The 22,520-nt window shown below is 35.5% G+C and overlaps 1 protein-coding gene across 2 annotated transcripts in view; it reads right to left on the minus strand.

Annotated features, from left to right (window-relative positions):
* Window positions 1–22,520, minus strand: part of STAT4 (signal transducer and activator of transcription 4) — a 93,934-nt gene that overhangs the window by 22,462 nt on the left and 48,952 nt on the right. For both annotated transcript variants that reach the window (XM_087435509.1, XM_004426742.2), the window contains exons 4-13: window positions 16,907–17,005; window positions 14,497–14,589; window positions 11,328–11,406; window positions 8,296–8,381; window positions 6,701–6,852; window positions 4,887–5,045; window positions 4,092–4,184; window positions 1,393–1,452; window positions 1,074–1,091; window positions 892–985 (exon numbers count right to left, since the gene is read on the minus strand). In XM_087435509.1, coding sequence (XP_087291635.1) covers window positions 892–985; window positions 1,074–1,091; window positions 1,393–1,452; window positions 4,092–4,184; window positions 4,887–5,045; window positions 6,701–6,852; window positions 8,296–8,381; window positions 11,328–11,406; window positions 14,497–14,589; window positions 16,907–17,005 — 933 coding nt within the window. The remainder of the gene's footprint in view (window positions 1–891; window positions 986–1,073; window positions 1,092–1,392; window positions 1,453–4,091; window positions 4,185–4,886; window positions 5,046–6,700; window positions 6,853–8,295; window positions 8,382–11,327; window positions 11,407–14,496; window positions 14,590–16,906; window positions 17,006–22,520) is intronic.

Raw genomic sequence — 22,520 nt, forward strand, 5'->3', positions numbered from 1 at the left:
AGGATAGGAATTGAACCTAAGCAAAAAGAGTGCTAGTTATAAGCACTCTTGACTCCTCATTACATTTTACTTATTTAGCAGTTTCACACAGGGGGGATTCGTTAAAAAGAAATGTACTCTTCAATACTGAAGACCAAACAAAAACAAAATCAAAAATAAAAACCAGCATAAGTTTGTGTATGCAGCTATCTTTCTGTTAACTTAAATTTTATCTTTTAGAAAGACTTTTTGAGGCTGATTCAGTCGTGCCCCAACATTCAGGTAAGGCACTTCCTAAATGGTAATAAAACAGATAAGTAACACGTTTCTGGCAAGAAAAGCAGTAGGGTCTTTGGGAATCTAAGAAATATGCAAAGAATTAGAAAGAAAGCAGGAAGAGAACTCTAGGTGAAGAGGAAGTGGTAAAAACAAGAAGCAACAGGATGAGGCTGGGTCAGAAGCTTTCCAGACATGCCAAGGCAAACTGCGTCCAGCTGTCATACCCAGGGACATCCTATCCCCAAGCTAATCCTCCCAAATGAAAGCCCTCTTAGCTAGACGTGTTATTGGATGTCACTTCTTGGGGAGATTTAAAAAATGAAACCAGAAATGCCGATCCATTATAAGATGAATTATCTTTGTCATTATCATCAAAATATATTGACCAATTACTACATATATTTAGGTACTACATCACCGTTGTTAAGAACTCAGACCTTCTGAGTTAAGGTTCAGTATTCTTTCTACCATTTTTAATTCTTCAATGATGCATGTTTTATTTCTCAATATGGCCCTTAATCTCACATAAGACACTCTAAAGAATAAAATACATTGAATTATAAGACCTATTAGTAAAGATGTGTCTGATTTGGAGGAAAAAACAAAGCTTGTGTTATTTTACTGCAAACTCACCAAATGTCGAAATTCTACTGAGAGACTCCCATTGGAAGATTCTTCAATGGACATGGCTTTGACATGAGTTCCACAAAGAACAAATCTTCGATTGCTAGAGCAGAAACCTTAGCTATTTACATGGTCTCAGGTAAAATATATTTATGAGAACAGCAAAAAAAATTCTAAAGTAAATGTCTTACCTTAGGGTTGAAACATTCCTGTAAAACCAAGAAGATTCTTTAAAATGAGCTATTTAATAGATCTAGTAAAAACTTTCTATGATACTTTAGAGGATAGTACATAAAATTTCATTTCAAGTCTTTATAGTAAAATTTTTTTAAGTAAATCTTCATGGGAGTTCTGTTAAATGTTTAAACTTCAAAGTCAAATATTTGAAGTACATTGATATGTAATGTTAGAGAAGTAAATTTAAAAGTCTGGAAGTATTCTATAAAATAAGGGCAATTCTTCTTGAAAAGGCTTACATTTTCATGTTTCAAAACGAAATTAGAAACTTACTTGTCAATTGATGCTTTCACCTTTACCTGATAGTTTAGTTCTGGCAATTTTATTAGTAGTCTGGAAAGACACATATATAAAGAATCAGAGACAAAAATTAAAATGCTAAAAGCCTTTTTAAATTTAAACATTTAATTATATTTATGGCATATACATATAAAACAAACTTACATTATCTTACATAGTTATATGTCAGTGTGTTTTAAAAATGTCCAATTCCTCTTTAGTTTGCCATGTTACTAACATTGACATCACTTAATACCATACTGGCACACTTGGAAAGTATTTCCATATTGCTCGTTTGATGTGTGTTGGGTAATACATTGGCTTGGTCAGAAAAACAGCTATATATTTTGGCTAAAGCCCAAATTTGGTTTAAATGTATAAATATAAGAAAAATTCTTTGCAAGTTTATGAATATGGTTCCATTTTATTCTCATATTATAAAAAACATTTTGTAAGTTTAGTAAAACTAAATGTTTTGGTGATAACTGTTATATCGTGAAAATACTGAGAAAGTCCAGGGCTCTTATAGAAAATGAAAAGTCCCAGTTCAAATGCATTTGCAATCTTTAAACACACTATATTTAAGTAACAGCAAAAATGTTGATAGCTAAAAAAGACCTAACTTCATACAAATAAGTGACAAAATGTCAGAATAACAATTCCTTTAATTCTCCTCCTTCTGGTAGTACCCCCTACTTTATTCTTTGGCTTCCCCAACTCTTCAGAGCTATACCCTCTGATACGCCCCCTCTGTGAGTGCAGTCCAGTTTCAGAGATAACTCATTCACTCACTCACTCATTCATTCATTTACTCAAGCACTCATCCCAAACCTTGCTCATTCACTCAGTGTGTATTGAGTGCCTCACATGTACCCAGCACAGCCCCAGCTACTGGGGAACCAACAGAGTGAAGATTGGGGAAGGCAGAAGTGTGGACATGGCTATACACAAAAGGACAAGTCCAGCCAAATAGATGGAATGTAGAGTATGGTGATAAGCAACTGATCAGCATTAAAGCAATATCATCATAGGCAACATACAGCCCAAACAAAAGGGTGGGTAGAATGTAGTTGATTGGTTTCAGGGTTTGGAATATAAATGTGTAGTTGTTGGGAGTGAGGGGTGAGGAGGTCATATGAAACAAGGCAAGATGCTTTCCTCTCCACCTTCTTCTCTTTGCTATTTCAGGAAGGATCCAATGCACTGTAAGATGCTGAGGACTAAAGGGAGTCCTTTGAAATAGGAGGATGGAATGCTACGGTAGGGAAGGGTTTTAGGGAAAATCTGGAATACTAAGTAAAGGATTGTCTATCAAGACAGAGGGGAAGAGGGTACAGAGAAGAAGGACGGGAACCCAACAGGCAGGTGGAAGAGGAGAGCAGAACACCCAAACCAGGGACTAATGGTCTATGCCCTTGGCAATCAGTTCAAACAACACTCACGGTGATGCCCATTCAGGGATCTCTTCCACTCAGAACTCTGCTGAGCAATCCCTGCTCCTCTCCTTTTCTGTCCCAGAGAGCATCTTAGACTAACCGTATCATCTATGGGGATGTCTCGAGGAAAAGGAGGATGTCCACCACCCCTATATCTTGTTTCCCTTTATTGTTACTGTCTTCAGGGTTATAAAGAGGAATGAACAACTTTTGAAAATAATGAAATTTTAAAAAGGAACCTGGCCTCTGCCTTTTGTTTTTGATTCTTAAGTCATGGTGCAAAATTCACACAAAAGAACTGATTAAGAATTTCCATTAGGGTTTTTGAAATGCAAACTGAAGACAAATCCTTCCCTTTAAAAATAGAGTTCCAACTGTGATATGTGATCAAGGGCCCTCTCATGGGACCTTAAATGACTGTGTACCATGGCATCACTGTCGTGCTAGTCTGGAATTTCAGCTTGCCAGAGGTGACCTAGAGATTTGGAATTTAAAGCTTTAGGACCTTGGAGATTGAGGCATGATGAAAATCTTTGAAAGTTTGAACTCATACTCATTGTATTAAGTGCCATTAGGGAAAACAAAGTTTTGGTTGCTTACACTAATGGAAAGGATCAGATACATAGATAAAGCAACAATAATACAAAAGCCATGTGTGTTTAAATCATGTACATAGTAAGGATATACTGAAAATTTTGGTGGTGAGAGTTTTCATGGAAAAACCAATTGGCCAGTTACTGGGTAATCACAGGGGAAGAATGTGCCACTTATTTCCAGGAGAGGATGTTCAAAGCCTTCTACAATCTGGCCCCAATCTATCTTCTCATTTTCTCTCTCCCTGCCCCACACTATTACAAAACAGACCCAGGAAGCCATTATTTCTGGGTCTCACTCTCCTATAATCCTCCTCCCCTTCCCCTCTCTGCTCCTGCTTCAAGGCCCTTCCTCACAGTGACCACAAGGCACTCTCCAGTCTTCTCTCAGATCAACCTTTTCAGCAATTAGTCACGTGCTGCTCGATATTGTGATTTCATGTTTTCATGCTAATATCTCTCATGTCCTCATTGTCATACTCCTGACAAGCAGGGCCTTCATCTTAACACTTCTGTGGCTATTTACTGTAGCCTAGTGCTGGGCATGCAAGAGGTGCTCAATAAAAAATAGTTGAATGAAAGGCACAGTGAGAGAAATTGGCCTTAATCATGCAATGGCTGTGGCTCCATAAACGTGTGAAATGATAGAACACATTCTGCCTACCTTAGCTTTACAGTGAACTGAATGAGGGTTTTAAGTACCATTGGCCTCTGAGGGTGGGTTGGCATGCATGGCTGCCGTTCAACCACAAATGAGCTAGATTAAAAGAAAATAAAGCATGTTATCTGACAACAGTGAGAATATCGACAGGCTGAAAACCACAGAGGAACAGGATGCTGTCCTCTTATAAAGTCCAAGTTTTCTACTCTTAGAAGACATTCCAACTCCCATTAAGCCCATGTCTTTCCAATGACTTCTCATAAATAATTACCATGAGGTGGAAAAATGCTTACACACTGTCCCTAAGTAACAACAGTAAATAATTCTTAATTGTTACACTTGAGTCAAGAATAAAATCTCTAGTCTATTTTTATCCTACTAAACATAAAGTAGAAAGTTAATTTCATGCCATTTTTAAACGAAATATTATCATTTCTGGTACATACTAGTATTTTTTTTTTTAGATGAGCTTATAGACATAAACCTGTTCTCCACCCTTCATTTCTTGGGTATGGAATTAAGAAGAAATCTTCTTTTCTAAAACGTGAAAATTAAACTTTAGGTGGGTAATGTGGTTTGGCTCACGGAAGACTGAGTCACGTGGTGAGAGAAGTGTTGACGAATAAATAGTGAAGAGTGGAAATGTTTCTGGAGCTTTATTCCCTTCACCTGAGGCTCATTGTTTAACACTTCCCTATCACTCCTACACCTCAACACCAAAACCCAGGCATGGTGTCCTTCCAGATCTACAGGACTGAGGATGCCATGAGGCATTTAAATGGATAACACTTCACCTACTTCTTGAAAAGGTTGTAGATCAAGAAGGTGACTCTTTCCAGCAGGTGCACTCTTTGCACTGGGATGGGATCGCCTTCATATGTCATTTTGGTAGACTGCTCCTCTAATTTCTCCAATTGCCTTCTGAGTTGGAACAGACTTTCTGCCAACAGTGTAAAGCTATTGAACAGCAAATGAAAATTCGGTTTTTCCAGTTAACTACCATTTAACAATTAACCATATTTAGCAAATATTAAATTCTTAAATAATTAAATTAATTAAATTAATCACAATTCCATTTAAGGTTAGTGACAGTTCTTTATGTTTATTTTCCTAATCTATTTTTTCTATAAGATGCATGATATAGATTAAATATTTTTAATGATTTCTAATTTATACCTTCAGTTATAGACAAGAAATCATTTATAAAATTTACAACACCTGGAACAAAATCCCTTTTAATTATCCTTTGTTTAAAAGTGTCTGTTAAATACATGTATTAAGAACATGGCACTCACTAAAGGGCAAAGAAAGAGCACATTTAAAACTTTAACAATACCTGATATAATGAATGTTATGTGTAAGAATGCTGAAGAAAAAAACTAATATGAGACTGACCCCCTGCCTCCGCCACCCCCACCCCCGGAAATATATATATTTTTACAAGTCCTAAGTATTAGCAAAAAATTATCAGTGGATCTCTCTGGAGAAAGGTATCTGCTCGGAGTTTTACTCACTACCTGGTGATCTCACCTGGGAAATGAGGTGGGCGCTTGGGCCGGAAGTCTAGGGAAGAGGGAGATTGAAATGGACACCGAAGGGGCAGCCAGCTACAGAGGCGGCAGGAGGTCTCAACAGACTTGGTAAGTCCGTCAGGTCCTGATACCAGCTCTTTGTGTTTAAAGTTTATTCCCCACATAACCCTGTGGAAAGAACTGGCAGACCCCCCTGCTGAATTTGGTGTGTGCACCATTATCTGCTGAGTTCTTCACTGTTCCCTTTGCCGTTTATCTTGTTTTCATAACAACAGAGTACATCGAGGTTAGAGAATCAAAGTATCTCCCCAAGGAAAATCAATAAATTTTTGAAAAAGCCCCATTCCTTCCTTTTCTTGAGAAGTAGGCCTGGCGGGGCAGAGCTTCTAGTGCGTATTTCCATTGTATTGAATTGTTTGAATTGCATCTTTGAAAGCAATTTTGGATTTCAACTAAACATTTTCCTCTTTTTCATTATATTTTCTAGTTCTTTCAATCAGAAAGTTTTATTTTACATTTACGTAGGGGAAAATCTTATCAACATTTTTTTCTTCTATACAAGGGATAGTTTCTACATATGATTGTATGTATGCCTGCACAGACAGAGGATGCCATGCTGTGTTAGCCATTTGAGAGTCTTCATTTAAGTAAAAAAAATAAATCACTTTGTTGAAAACATGAAACTAATGTTTAACTCTTATACACATTTAAAAACAGAGATATCTTTTTTCAAGGTTTTGAAGCTAGTGCTTTTTTGTATGCTTAAAGAAAGTACATTTATTGCTGGTTTCAAAAATTCATTTGAATCTTTTAAGATTGATATATGAGAAAATTAAGCAATTCTTACACATTTTGTAGATTTCTATAGATGCTTTACTTTTCTCCCCAAAAGAATAAAAATTAAGAACATTTATATAGTTACATCTATGTATTTTCAACTGTAGAGTTCCCGGCTGCTGTTACACCATCAATAAGCCAAATGAATCGACATTCTGGTCTAAGCCTGCATTCATCGGCTGAGCGACTGATGTTTTGTACTTCCTGTGGTTTTCACTAGAAACTCAAGTCAATTCCTTTTACCAGTTTTGAAGCTGGTCGAGCCCATTATGGAGTGGACCTCCTATGCAGGCAATCTGCTGCCGCCTCTTCCAGTCTTGCAGCTCTTCTGTTAGCATGTTGTTCATTAATAAGTCCGTTTCATTGACTATTTGTGTCATCTTACTGAGGGCTTCCTAAAAACAAAGGTGGCTACTGAAAAGATTTTCATGAGACATAACCAAAGGCAGTCATAATTCAACCTATAAAACAATTTGTCTAACTTGGGAGATAAAGGCTTGGTTAAAATTTTGACCAAATATTTTACCAAATACTCCTTCTATTTGCTATAGCACTGCCTTTTCAAACAATTAAATTACTACAATTAAAGAATGTCATGAAAAAAGAAGCATGACCACAGTTGAACAATCTTATAATATCTCATATTTTCATAATATCTTTTAGTATAAATATGTTAAGTTTGTAACTCCTGTGACAATATTGAATCTTGTAGTCATAGGGCTATATACCTGCTTTTTAAAAAGACATCTATAAATCTAATTTATATTCTTATAAATATGTTTATGTATTATTTCAAAATGTGCTGGCTAAAAATTGAGCCTTTCTGTCTTAGTTTTGATTAGTTATTATCTGGGTTTTGGGAGGCATACTAGAAAAGTATAACGTTCAAAGGCCTGGGGATTAGAAGATGTGAATTTCCACCCTGGCTTTGCCAAAAGCTACACGAATTTGGACAAACCATTTAACTTTGCTGGAACTTGGTCTTGTGATCTATACAATTAGATAAATGGACTGAATTATTTCCAAGGTTCCTTCTCTCCTTAAAGTCTTATTTCTAAAGTAGTATAAAATGGCATGCATAAAATGTATAGCAAAGATTAATTACACATAAAAACATTGTTTATCTTTAATTATTTGCATATTTAAAATCTGATATACAACTGTTGTTTAAGTTTATAATTAATTTAAGGTAAAAATAAATTTTACACTTATTTGTGCTCACACAAATTCCTGGACAAAAATTGGAGCCAAACTTTTAGAAATGAACTATTGATTTATCAGTGACTGATTAAATTTCAATTGAATTTATTTTCAAACAGAGGTAGAAACTTGAAATAGAGCTATTTCCCCTTTTTTTCAAATATTTCATTGAGCCAGAAGAAAGTTCTTCCTCTCCTTGGGAGGAGGTTAGATTGAATATGTTCGGTCATCAACGAACCATCTTAAGTCTAGGAAATTACTTATTACGTCATTTTTTCAGAGTAGAAACTGGAACACTTATTTTTTCAATAAAATTTTAGTAGTTGTCAAGTAATATTTTAATTATACATGTGTAGTAGAACCTGTCTCAGTATACTAAGTACAGTAACTAAAACAGTCATGTCTGAAATAGTGGCAAAAAAAAATTGGGTAGAATGTTCACCTTGAAATTAATGGTAGCTACAGTAAGTGTACCACATAAGCAATACAAATAGACTCTAGAGAGGCCTAGCTTTGTAAACTTAGGAAGAGAAGCATGGCAAACACTATGATACCCTTCCTAGAAACATTGCAGTTTCTTCATTCGGATTGGGAAAAGGGGAAATAGGCAAAAGGCCACATTAAAGTTCTTCACTAACCTTTCTCTTGAAGTCGAGGCTGTTAAGCATTTCTTGTAGAGTCAAAACTTCCTGATTCATCATGGCGCTGTTCTTGTCACCCTGATCTGCACAGGAAGAGAGATCAGATTGAGAGTCCTCTCCAAGGCAAAGCTCTCTGTTCTGAAACCCACCATCCTAAGAGCCTAAGATGCAAGACCCTAATGAGGCCATTAGAGATGAGCTTGGAAGTAAGCCTCTGTCTGCTCATTTTGCTGGGAAGGGTTACATCCAAGCATGCCAGGGAGGAGCTCTCTATCTTACAGACCTTGAGGGAAGATCATTCTTCACACCATGTTGCTTTTTGGGGTGGTGGGGGTATGGGGATTAGGGAGAGAGGAGATAAAAGTTTTTGTAACGGATTCCTTATTAGCTAACTCTACATTGATATTAACCCTGGTTGGTTGGCATAAGCAGGAAAAGAAAGGGGCCTCCCTTTGTGCCCGTGATTAAATCATATTTGCCTTCTCCTGGTGCCTTTACCTGCTCCTCCCTGCCCCACCGTATACCAGGAGTTATGGGAAACTTCCTGGTAGAGATGCAGTTTTAGCCACTTAGTCCCATGAACTAATAACAAAGACTAAATTCTTTGCTTTCCCCTTTTCTTTGCAAAATGGGCTAGCCTCGTAGTAAAACCAGAAGTGGGAAAGTGTTGCTAATTAAGGAAAATATCTGACTGAAAAAACCCAAAATGATTTATCTTCTTAAATGGGAGATGTGTGCAATAAACACTGTATTTTTTAATTTGAACATTAAACTTTATCGGTATATATCAAGAGATTTGTGTGTGTGTGTGTGTGAGGAAGATCAGCCCTGAGCGAACATCCGTGCTAATCCTCCTCTTTTTGCTGAGGAAGACTGCCTCTGAGCTAACATCTATTGCCAATTCTCCTCCTTTTTTTTCCCCAAAGGCCCAGTAGATAGTTGTATGTCATAGTTGCACATCCTTCTGGTTGCCGTATGTGGGATGTGGCCTCAGCATGGCCAGAGAAGAGGTGCGTCGGTGCGCGCCGGGTATCCGAACCCTGGCCGCCAGTAGCGGAGCGCATGCACTTAACCGCTAAGCCACGGGGCTGGCCCCAAGAGATTGTTTATAGCTACCACTCACGTCTATGAAAAATGAAGGTTGTGAATGCTGATCTTACTTGTGTAACGGTAAAAAAGAGGCCCTGGAACAACAACATGCCAAATTTCTCTACAAAATAGCAGTGATCTCTGGGAAGTCATTCCTGGTTGTATTAATTCACAGATTCGCTAACTCCTAGATCCCACAGGTAGCAAAAAATCTTGCTTATACAGCATTTTATCAACTGAAAACTTCATTAGCTAATACTTTCCAGTCTTCACTAGCAAGAATATAATTTGTTTCCCATGTATCTTTCATTTCACTTAAAACATTTCATTTCACTTATAACCAACAAAATAAATACTTGTTGATTTAAGTGATAAAATGACAATTTTTATTCTTCATAATGCTCACGAAGCACTGAAAGACACTAAAGTAACTCTAATTGTAACATATTAAGTTCAAAATAATTTTATTGTTTAATGTATTTTGTTATGTTCTAATTCTTAAAATTGGTAGTTCACATATGAAATTTGAGATGAGGCTGCTTTCAATGAACTGTAATGCTTGATTAAATTTGCAGTTGTTCTCAACCTTTTTAAGATCACAGACCCTTTTGATGATCTGGTGAAACCTATGTTTGTGCAATTTCTTCCAAAGGGAAAAAATGTACATACAAACAATCTTGAATATTTTGAATAACATTTCCTGGGAGTCAAGACATCATGAGGATACTAGAACACATCACTCCTCACCCATGCCAGGAAAAACAAGTTTTCTAATATCCTGTCTTAGATGAAAAGTTAAGCATTTGATCACAGTCATGTATACTTCCTTCCAGATAAATTTTAAGCTAATATTTCAATAGTTAAAGATGATTCTGTAAGTGAAAAATTTGTATCCAATTAAAAATTATTTAAAAATAGTTCTAGAGTTATGAAAGAGTTGCAAAAATAGTAGAGGGTTCCCTTACATCCTTCATGCAACTTTCTCTAATGTCTTACGTGAGCGTAATATAATTATCAAAACCAGTAAATTAGCATTGGTACAATCCTATTAACTAATCTAGACCTAATTAGAATTTCTCCAATTGTCCCACAAATTGCAACACACTCTAAATGATCAATCCATTACTACTTGTAAATCTTAGACCTTGTAAGTATTCTCATTCTTTCCTTCCATTTCTTAAAAAATGCCTAATTGTAAACAACCTCAATGTTTAACTGCAAAGAGATAGTCAAATAAATTGCAGTGTCCTTATATTTTGACATGTAAATTATTGAAATTACATTTCTGAAGAATTTTATCATAAGGGGAAATACTTAAAAATAAAACTAGTTTAAAATGCAATACACAAAACTATGTGCAGGATGATCTCAATTTTTTGAAAATAAATAGACGTATATTTTAACATGTATGAAAATGGCTGGAAGGAAATGTATTAATATTTTCACAATATTTACCTGTAGGTAGTGGAATTTCATGTGATTTTTAATTTTTTAATGCTTTTGTCTATTTTACAAATTTTCTACTATGAATCACATTTCTACTTTATAATTTTAAAAAATTATATTAAAAAACTAATCTAGGGTTGGTATTAGTAATTTCCTGATCATATTAGGCAATTATTATTACTTTTCTTAGTTATGATGATGATATTTTGATTCTATAATAGAATGTTCTTAGTTTTTGGAGATACATGCCAAAGTAGGGGTGATTTCTGACGAGCCTTATAATTTACTCTGAGTTGGTGAATAAAAAAACATATTTATATGGAAAGAAAAGGAGGAAGCAAAATAAATACTCCACTCCTGCACCCTCCCTTCAAGGAAAAAAAAAACTCACTTATGGAAATAGATCGATTTATCAATTCTGTCAGTAAAGAAGAAACCCTAGTCATCTTGCCTTCATGTCCCTACATAGAATTATAGACAAAATAAAAACTTACCCATTGTCTGAATTGTTTTATATCTGTAATCAAATTCATCTTGCAGGTCTTCTAAATATTTGGTGTCTTGTTCTGTCATCTTTTTACAAAAGAAAACATACTCTGTTGTTGCAATTAAGCATGTCAATTAAACAACATCATTGGTATTTCAAATTACACTGACGCTTTCTGTCTCCAGTAAAATCCTAGACTAACTAAACGGAACCTGTATTTCTGAAGAGCTAATTCCCACAAAGGCTGAATGATGCTGGGAGACCCAGATGGAACTTGCTCTTCTAACTCTTTTCTCTTCCTGATTGATTGGAAATCTTCCAGCATCTTGCCTCTCATTTCTCAATTAGTTCCAAATGATGCTACCAATTTAATCATTTTTACCTGAGACTGTGGAGACTAAATTTTCCTATTAAGTTCTATATAATTCTGTAGTAATGTACCAATTAACTTTTCGCTTAGTCTCCATTCTAATCGGCTGTAGTTTATGACAACTCAGTCTAAATTTTTTTTCCTGTCTACTTCTTAGAAAAAAAAAATCTATGCTTCCTCTGTGTCTTCCGTCTTTGAGATTTTTATTTTACTCTTCCCCAAAACTGGTGATGTTTTTCTGCTCAGACTTAGATATTAAGTGTCCAGATCTGGGCTAAGGCTTTTCCTATATTATCTCATGCAGTCCTTACGACAATCTTATGAAGGTGGCTATCCTCACTTTTACAGATGAAGAAGTGGAGGCTTAGAGATGTGAAGTAACTTACTTGCCCAAGGCTACATAGCTTCCCAGCGATGGAGTTTGGTGGGGAAGCCTAGCAGTCTGACTTAGACCCCCACCCTCAACTAAAGTTAGACCTACTCCTTCCTTGATCTCAGACTACCTCTCTTTCTTAGAAAATTGAACTTTCTGCTGCCTACTTATTCCAAGAAGTCTCTAAGGAAACATACATTTACCCCCATACCCTTTCTTCACAAATTCCAAATTTTAATCAGCTAAATTATTTAAGAAAAGCCTTCAATTTTGGGTAAGAGAGTCTGAATCTGTATCCCAACTCTACAACTTATTAGCTGTAGGAACTTGGGCGAATGTCTTTGCATTTCAGCTTCTCCATCTGCAAAAAGGGGTGAGGAAGGATGGGGCAGGGGGAGAAAGGAGGGTAATAACAGTATCTACTGATGGAGTTGTTGTAAGAATCTCATGAATTAAACTGCTTAACACAATGCCTGATACCAGACACATGCTTAAGAAGCATGAGCTATGCTTATTCTTCTCCTTCCTGTTTGTTATCTCTAAGTCATCCTCTAAAATGACTTTCTCAATGTTTATAAACCTTAGAAAAGAAATAAAGTGGTAGCTATTGACTACACAGCGTATTGTCTACTCATCCAATAATAACAGCTATCAGTTTTGAGCAAATCTGTTCTGTGCCTAAACCTGACATACACTATGCTTTCAGAAACATGCAAAGTAAATTATTTCCATTTTTCATGTGAGGAAACTGAGATTGGAAGTCATATAGTAGTCAATACTCAAGCTAGAATTCAAATCCAGTCTAGTTTAGCTTCAAAGTCTTTACTCTTTCTTTTCACTACATCTCAACACCACCTGTAGTGTTTCACGTAAATGTTAAATTTCCAAAGAGCAAAGACCTGTGGCATGCAGTGAGCTACTAAAAGGTATGGAACATAAGTGCATAAGAAAATATAATAAAATTAAATATGATCATCTTAAAGCAGAAATATACAGGGGTTTTACCTTTTGATCTCAAAATTAAAAGCTAAGAGAAAGCAATATCTTGCAGACACTTCTAATGAAAAGCATATTAAACTAATGCCAATAAACTCTGAAAAGTCAATGATAGAGTAAATAATGAAAAGACTTTTGGATATTGCAATCAGGAATTGTAAAATGTGAAAATACCCAGCAATAATCTTCAAGAGCTCTCTCAGTGGTCTGAGAATCCTTACAGGAGTGCCACATTCCAAAGCATTGCACAGAGAAAATGAGGTTATGATCCTACAAAGATCTTATAAGTATGATCTGCACCACAGAGTTAACCCTAAAGGGGTCTGGCTTTTTGTACACTGGTGTCACTCAGTCATCGACTGTAGGCAGCTGGGGGCTCTAGAGGCAATTCTCCAGAGATGCCATTAGCAGGCAACACTCACAGCCCCTGGAGATGGGGGTACAGGCCTGGCAAAGGGATCTGGTTGGGGCTCCAAAAGATGGGCCCCTGCTGCACCATACTTCTCAGGAATTAAAAAAGGAATTTGTGCTGGATGCAAAAATCATCTGTGTACTTGATTAATGTGTTTAAGTATTATTACTATAATAAAATAATCATCTCCTGCTCTTACATGCTTGTAGAGTCAGTGGAGCCATTGGTTTTAACATTACAACGTGCCAAGGTGTTTCATCCTACCGAAGTTGGTCTGAGAACCTGATTCTTTCTGGCAACAGTGTAAGCAGATACTTTCGCATGCCTGTTTTACTTGTTATGGAGGATCTCTAAATCAGAAGTCTGAAAATTAATGCTTAGAAATATTGTCATTTAAACCCTCTGTCTACTATTAAGACAATATATGGGGCAGTTTACCTTTAAACATCTATAGTTTATTTAACTTTATGGAATTATTATTTTTGTAAAGGACAAGGAAATGAATGCTATGTAAGTTTTGGAAAGGAAAATTAGCATTCTATTTTATATACAAATTGGAGACAGTCTCATTTAAGAAATTTTCTCTAATCAATGAAATGGATAAATCTCTAGCCAGACTGATTAGAAAAAAACATTTACCAATATCAAATGAAAGAGGTGATATCACTACAGATTCTTTAGATATTCAAAACATAATAAAAGAATATTATGAAAACTTTGTGCCAATAAAGACAACTTAGACAAAATGGACAAATTTCTTGAAAAATACAAATGACCAAGGCTCATTTAAGAAGAAATAGATCATGTAAACAGCCCTATGTCCAAGAAATTGAAATTGAAGTTAAAAGGCTTCCCCAAAAGAAATCTTTTCTAATATGAACATAGTGTGTGAGAGATATTTATTTTACTAACAGATTGCCCTAAGATTTCTGTATGCACTTACTTTGGGCACCTAGGAAAAAGGTACACAGTTAGTTGTACGGGCAATAGCTCAGCTTCCTAGGGGTGTCTGTAAGATCACTCACCTGCACACTATTTTTAATGGCAGCCACTTTGTGCTCCACGTTCCTCTGTCTTTCTGAAACTGAAGAACTTTGTAAGGATTTCTCCAGAGGTCCCTGAAAAAGAATGTCTTGAAATTTCAATGATGCTGATAAAACAGGTTTATAATGAATGAGTATACATAGTATGTACTTTGAACTGAGGTTTGGATCAACATGATATGAAACACTCCACAGCCATTAAAACTCATGATGTAGAAAAATGTTTAATGACATATAAGTAGTGTTAAATTGTTAAGAAATAGAGAAGATTATAAAAACACCATAGGTTGATGATCTCTATTGCTTATATATCTGTATATATATTTATAAATATATGGCTATATGTATAGACACGTAAACTCAAGTACATATGATTGGAAGAACACACATAGCAAAATATTATCAATGTGTTATCTTTGAATAGTGAAATTACAGATGATTTTATGGTTTTAAATTTTTTTCCCTAATTTTCTATAACAGACCTATATTACTTTTGAAATTCTATAAAACTAACACATATAATTTAAAATTTAGTATAGTGAAACTACATTAAGTTGGACTTAAATCAGAATTAGGGATGTTGAATCTGCCAGGATAACAATACTTTTATACTAGAACAAAGAGAGTGTACTAAAGAATATATAAAAATGTTACCTTGGTTAAATAGAAAGGCTAACTAGCTTCTCCAAGCACCATTTCTTGGCCACTCTAGTGATCTGACATTGAGTGTATTCCTTAGACATAAAGTTACATTGACATCTAGAGATGAGAGTTAGAGAAGTCAGCACCCCCTTGACCTTACAGTTGGGTGGGGAGCTATGGTTAGAAAGCTGATGACTTGACTAAGATCCACAGCAAATCAGTGGTGGAACCTCAGGTGGAACTCATGTCTTTGACCCTTGATCAAGTGTTCCTTCAGCTACACCACATTCTTTGGATTGTAAAGCCTTTATAAAATTCCTTCTCTCTCATTTTGGCCTCCATTATTTGTCTACCTACTTGAAATTTACAAACCAGTTGTTCTTTTGTAGTAGTATGTGGTACTGCTAGATTATTTGCACAGTGACTTTGATGAACATCTACTCAAATAAATGAATGTTTCTAATTTAACTGATATCTGACATTTGAAGGGAACAACACACACACACACTAAAATGAATACAAAAAACGATAGCTGAGGGTCGGCCTGTGGCTTAGCGGTTAAGTGCGCATGCTCCGCTACTGGTGGCCTGGGTTCGGATCACGGGCGCACACTGACGCACCGCTTCTCCGGGCATGCTGAGGCAGTGGCCCACATACAGCAACTAGAAGGATGTGCAACTATGACATTCAACTATCTACTGGGGCTTTGGGGAAAAAAAAGGAGGAGGATTGGCAATAGATGTTACCTCAGAGGCAGTCTTCCTCAGCAAAAAGAGGAGGATTAGCATGGATGTTAGCTCAGGGCTGATCTTCCTCACAAAAAAAAAAAAAGATAGCTGAGAATATGTATGAGAATATTATATATTAGTAATAGCGTCCTAATTTTACCCAAAAAGCGCTGAATCAAACTATATTTACTTTAAAAAGTTACTGTACTCTAGATTTTAAATTAAATAAAAATGATACCATCCTTCTTCTTCATCTAAAAAAAAGAATAGTAAATTGTTAAAACTCCATACTCTCCAAAAACAACCATAACATAACAATAACTAAACCTGAGAATTTTTAATAGTTAAAAAAAGATACTTTTCTTGGACCTTCAAAAACAAATATTGTAATGTGATTTACTAAATTATGGAGGGTGTCATTTGGAAAATTGATTATTTACATACTGTTTCCTTTTTATAAGGATTAACTGAAAAAGTATTCCTTAAGGATTTCATTGATTCCTCTACTTGTCTTTAATGGATGCTCTGAATTCATTAAATTGACAAGCAAGTATTTATGGAGCTTCTGTAAGACAAAGCTCCTGCTTGTGGAGTAGTTTGGACTTGCAGGGTAGGAAATCAGGAGCTACGGAAGAGTTTCGAGAAGATCAACCCCTGAGGATAAATGTGCTAAGGGAAGCACAGTCCAAATGGTGGTTACGAATTCAGCTAAGAGGTGGTTACTACATTCCTAGACTGATATTGTAAGACCATGGACCAGAGTGTGACCAGTGGAAATAGAAAAGAATGTACAAATAGGATTCTAGAAGCAAACTTTGGACAGACTTGGTAATTATCTCAATAAAGAGGCAGAGAAAAGGAACTACTCAAAGATGATCCCAAGACTTTGATTCCAAGTGACTGGAAGGATGGTGGCATCACTAACATAGGCAGAAGAGGCTGGTTTGAAAAAAAATAAGAATTTCTGTTTCAGAAAAATTGAGTTCAAGGTGATAACAAATCACAAGTTCAGAAAATATTACCTGGATGGGCATGTTGGCTGCAGCCAATATTCTCCTCTCTTCCCTTAAACAATTTGAAATAACCACAGCTACATGCATTGGATTTCCATGAAATTTTCCCTGAAAAAAGTGAGCAAAAATAATATAAAAGCTCAAATATATACATCTTAAGGAAATATCACTACTTGTAATCAAAAATAATCTCCCAATAAATATGTGAAATTATTTGGGATTTATTCCAACAATCCATTATAAAGCTATAGAACCTTACATTGTGAATGCAGACTCCTATGTGGCATACTGTTCTGTTTTCAAAAATTATTTTTAATAATTAAAAATTGTTCTTGAGCCCATCTGTAGGAAAGGCCCTGCACACACACTCAGAAGCATCAGTTTACTTTAGGCTTAGGATAGGTTTTAGGTAAAAGAGTTACTTCTCCGTAAATTATTATGAACCAGAGTGGTCCCGGCTGTTCCCTTGTTACCTCTGTGCTCCATGGTATGCTTAAAGCCTTGCTTTTGGTCCCTGTTTGGTATAGTTCATATCGACTAGCTCATACCTATATCAGTATACTAGAGTGAAACTCTATCACACATTTTAGCAACAATATTTTCATGACATCTAATTACATACATCTTTTATTACCAATGCTAATGATGCAGATATTGTAAACTGGCAGCCTGTGGGGCTAATGCAGCCATTAGGTATGTTGTGTAAGTTAAAATATCGTAATTCCTTCAGGGGAAGCATGTACTACCCACAGTTGTCACAGTGTCCACCACTGAGTGACCCAGGCGCTCACACAACTTACCTGCCAGGCCCCTGGAGGTGTCTGCGTTTTCTTGGTTTATAAGACTCATTCAAGCAACACCACCGTTTTAGTTAGTAGTGTTAAAATTCTTTGTTACTAGACTTTCTCCAAGGTAGCATTAACAGAAAGCATAAAAAATGTAGACAAATGCATTTATTTAGTTTCCCTCTGCCCTCCTCTCTGAAGGAGGTGCTAATTATCTGTGAAATAGCCAAAAGGTCAATAGCAGAAAAAAACAATCCACAAAGTGGAAAATTAACAATTAATCAAAATTAGATTAAATAGATTGGTAAGCCAAAGGGTCTTTCTGGGAAAAAAATGGAGTTATTGGTTGTAAACATTTGTATGGCCTTGACTGCTGCCACAATTTTATTAGATGATGCGTGTTACAATTAGTACTTTTATTTGTAAAACTAGGGTAAACACCAAGTATCTGAGTTCCTGTTCTTCTATATTCTGCTGCCTTCAAAATTCTTTTCTTCTCCCTTAAATCAGAAAGCTCCAAAAGAAAAAAATAAAAATGGATTGACAGAAACTCATAAGGTAAAGAAATTTAAATCATCCTATTTATTAAGCACGGACACCAAATTTCTGATTTCTGCATGCTGACAGTTTCAGATTCTCCCTAGTTAGAACTTGCTCCTGTTGTTAATTTTCCCATCTATTGATGTTTTCCATATACCTTCCATTCAACTCCCCAGGAAAAGCTATGTTTTCTCATTTTGCCTTTAAATTATTTTTAAAATATTCCATTGATAAAAATAAAGGGCCTCTTCTAGGGCTAATTTGGAGGCTCTGTTATTTATGTACACTTGAAACTCTTCCCAACCAAGATCAGGAGTTCCTGTAAGACCCCAAGAATCACCATTATTTGTCCGTTTTTTTCACTGTTATAGGAGTTCTTCATTGTGATCATGTGGATACTTTCAACATTTCTCAGCTCCATTGTGTACACTTTTTCATTTTCTTTCTTATTTGAACTTCTTTTACCTTCCTTTTCAGATTCAGCTCCCCTCCATGTCTTGTAAGGTTAAATTATTTATTTTTTCTCTTTTGTTAAGAGCAAAGAATCACCATTGTTTTCATCCAGGCTATCTTTTCACTTTCCTTTTGCATTTTTCCTATCTTCGTCCTTCACTTAAATGTATGAGACAAAAACATCTTATGGAAAATTGATCACTATAGATTCAACAACAAATTAGCACTTTTTATTTATCAAAGATGTGCTCACATTCACCTTTCAATAGTTACCATGTGTACGGACCTCAAAAAAAAGGAAACAACAAAAAACAAAAACAAAAAAACAAAACAAAAACAAAAACACCTCCGCTAAGTGTTTGTTGGTGGTAGGAAGGAAGGGAAATGCAGAGACAGAGAAACTGCCCATTTTCTATTGTGTGTCTGTCTGTCTTACGTAGAGGTATTGCACATCTTCTACTCTGTGGCTCGTCTTTTCACTATCTCATAGTGTCAGAGAATAGAAGTTTTTAATTTTAATGAAGACAAGTTTATTAATTCTTCCTTTTACGGTTAGTGATTTTTATGACAAGAAATCTTTCTCTAACCTGCAGGTATAGGTTTTTTTCCCCATATTACCTTTTTAAGTCTTTATAGTTTTGCCTTTAATTGTCATTCACTTGGAGCCTGTTAATAATGAAAGGTCCCTTTCACTTTTTTCTATATGGATACTCAGTTACAACAATATTTATTGCACATTCTTTCACCTCTGCTCTGCTGGGTCAACTCTGTCATAAATCAAGTGTCCACATGTGGGTCGGTTTGCTTCTGGACTCCATTACATGTTATGGTTCTGTCTGTCTCTGCTTTATCAACAGACTGTCTTAATTACTAGAGCTTTATAATAAGTTTTGATGTCAAGTAGAATAGGTTTTCTTTGCATTTCCATGTAAATTTTAGAATCAGCTGTCAAGTACACTCATACACACAACCATGTTGAGAATTTGAATGACAGATTTAATCTTTAGATACATTTGGGAGACTTGGCATCCCTATAATTGTGTTCTAACCCATTTGTTTAAGTGTTCTTTAATGTCTCTCTGTTAAGCATTATAATTTTCCAGAGATTTCACACATTTTTATTAGGTTTATCTCTACGTAGTTGGTATTTTTGATAATGGAATAAACAGTGCCTTTCTTTCCAAATTGTTTTTGCTGGTATGTAGCAATACATTTGACTTTTATGTATTGATTTTGAATCCAGCACCTTTGCTAAACTCTTATTAATTCCAATAACATATTTGTAATATCTCTTATCAATTCTAAAAATTTACCTGTAGATTCTTTTGGATATTCTGCAAACACAAATCATACCTTGTGTGAACATTAATAAAATTTTTCTTCCTTTTCAATCATCTAATTTCTATCAGGATTTCACCTTCATCCTAAGACTTATTTAGAAATGTATTGGTTAATTTCCAAACATAGGAATTTTCGACATCCTTTTTTTTTTTTTTTTTTTACTGATTTTTTAATACATTTTAAAATTCTGATCAGAATAGAAGTTCCAAATGACTTCAATCACTTAAAATTTGTTGAGACTTGCTTTGTGGCCCAGTTTCTGGACCTTTCGTAAATGTTCCATGTGAGCTTGTAAAGAATATGAATTTTGCATTTGTTGGGAACAAATATCTTATACAGGTTCATTAACCCTCGCTTATTATTGTTTTGTTCAAATTTCTGCATCCTTACTGATTTTTTTGCCTGATTAATTTTGTCAGTTATTGAAAGAGGCATGTTAAAATCTGTTTTGTGAATTTTTCTCTTTGTGGTTCTGTCACACACATTCAGACTTTTATTTATCACTGGTGAGTCAAATCTTTCATTACTATGAACTGACCTTTATCTCTAATAATACTTTTTGCCTTGAAGCAAAAATATAAACTATGACGTAATGCTTTTTATTACTTAGAATTTTAATTTTATCCTTATTGAAAGAACTCTTTTGATTTATTTCAACATAGATATAGATATTTAAAATCACATATCAGTATTGTGCATTGATAACAGCGTAAATATACGTGAAACAAATTGGTTAATATATTCCTAAAATTTCTTAACATATTTGAATATTTTTTAAAATTAGATGCATTAGCATCCATATTTTCCATAAAATAATGTCCTCTGGGCCATCAAGAATGTCAGTACACAGCATTTCCTTAAAGTGTGCACAACTGTTGTCTCCATTCTATAAGTTTTGATGCTGCTACTTTTCTTGATATTACCAGAAGTTCTCAATAGAAAGTTTCTAGACAAGAACCAGAACTCACATTCCTTCTGCAAATGGTCCTTAAATGGTTGGTTGACTGAAGCATTGAGAGACTCTAGTGGCCTAGTCATGCCATCATGATTAACAACCATATCACTATATTTTTAGGTGAAATTATTACAATCATGTGTCGCTAAATGACTGGGATACATTCTGAGAAATGCATCAGGCGATTTGTTGCTGTGCAAACATCAGAGAGTGTACTTACACAAGCCTAGATGGTGTGTATAGCCTACTACACACCTAGGCTATATGATACTAATCTTATGGGACCACCGTTGTATATGCGGTCTGTCGTTGACTGAAACATCATTATGCGACGCATGACTGTATTTAACTCTTCAGATACCTGTCCATAAAATCATTGAGAACTAGAATATATAGTAGGGTCCCAGACGTCTATACCAGAAGACTTCTAACCAGTCCTCTATCAGCTCAACCATCATCCATACTATTTTAGTTCACTTCTAAAAACATCTTTGAAGAAGTTCTTAGTCATTGTTTTACAGTTGGCAGTTAGGGATAAGATTACAGTGATACACTGCTTTTCATAACCCAGACTCATACTCTTTTTTTTTTTTTTTTTTGAGGAGATCAACCCTGTGCTAACATCTGCCAATCCTCCTCTTTTTTTGCTGAGAAAGACTGGCCCTGGGCTAACATCCGTGCCCATCTTTCTTCACTTTATATGGGACGCCGCCACAGCATGGTTTGCCAAGCAGTGCATTGGTGTGCGCCCGGAATTCGAACCAGTGAACGCCAGGCCAGCGCAGTGGAGCGCGTGCACCTAACTGCTTGCACCACCGGGCCAGCCCCCAGACTCATACTCTTCATCATACTAAAGATCTTTTTGCATTGATAGTGTAATGTTAAGTCTTGTCGAAGAAAATCAATCTCCCTTCCCCAGCATTACCTATTTGATTAAACACATACTTTAATTTTTCCTCAGTGGCATCATGCTGAAAGTTAAATGAGTTCTATTCAAAATCAGCAGGAAGTTTCTGATAAATGGATATTGTACATCTTAATGATAATCCTATGCAATGCATGACTCATTTACTCTAGCCTCCTATTGTGCTGAGATTTTGTTCATCTATTGCAATTTCTCTTGCCACAGTTGCTTTGTATATGATAGGCAATCTTTTTGCAGAAATCTCAGTAATAAAATATAATACAACTTCTTTTACTTGTGGTCATCTTTCTTCCATCCTATAAAGCACTTTATTGTTGCTTTCCAAGAAAATACGGAATTTAGGGTCATCCATCCAGTGACAAATAATTTGCTTAACAAATACCAAATTTATACCCTGCTGATTTGTTCCCACCCTATTCTCCATACATGATAACTACTTGTTTCAATTCTAAATACTGACGACACTTTAAACAGCAATTAAACCCAACATGTATTGTACCAACAGTGCATATAATTCAACTGAAGTGACAACAGCATGAATAGCTATGACTCAATTTCACATCACAGGAAGTGACAATGACATTGTGATTGCCACCTGACAACAGCAATTAAGAGATACTATTG

This window comes from Ceratotherium simum, chromosome 9 (genome assembly GCF_057802395.1).
Source record: "Ceratotherium simum simum isolate JZ-2026a chromosome 9, ASM5780239v1, whole genome shotgun sequence".
Taxonomy (NCBI): Eukaryota; Metazoa; Chordata; class Mammalia; order Perissodactyla; family Rhinocerotidae; genus Ceratotherium; species Ceratotherium simum.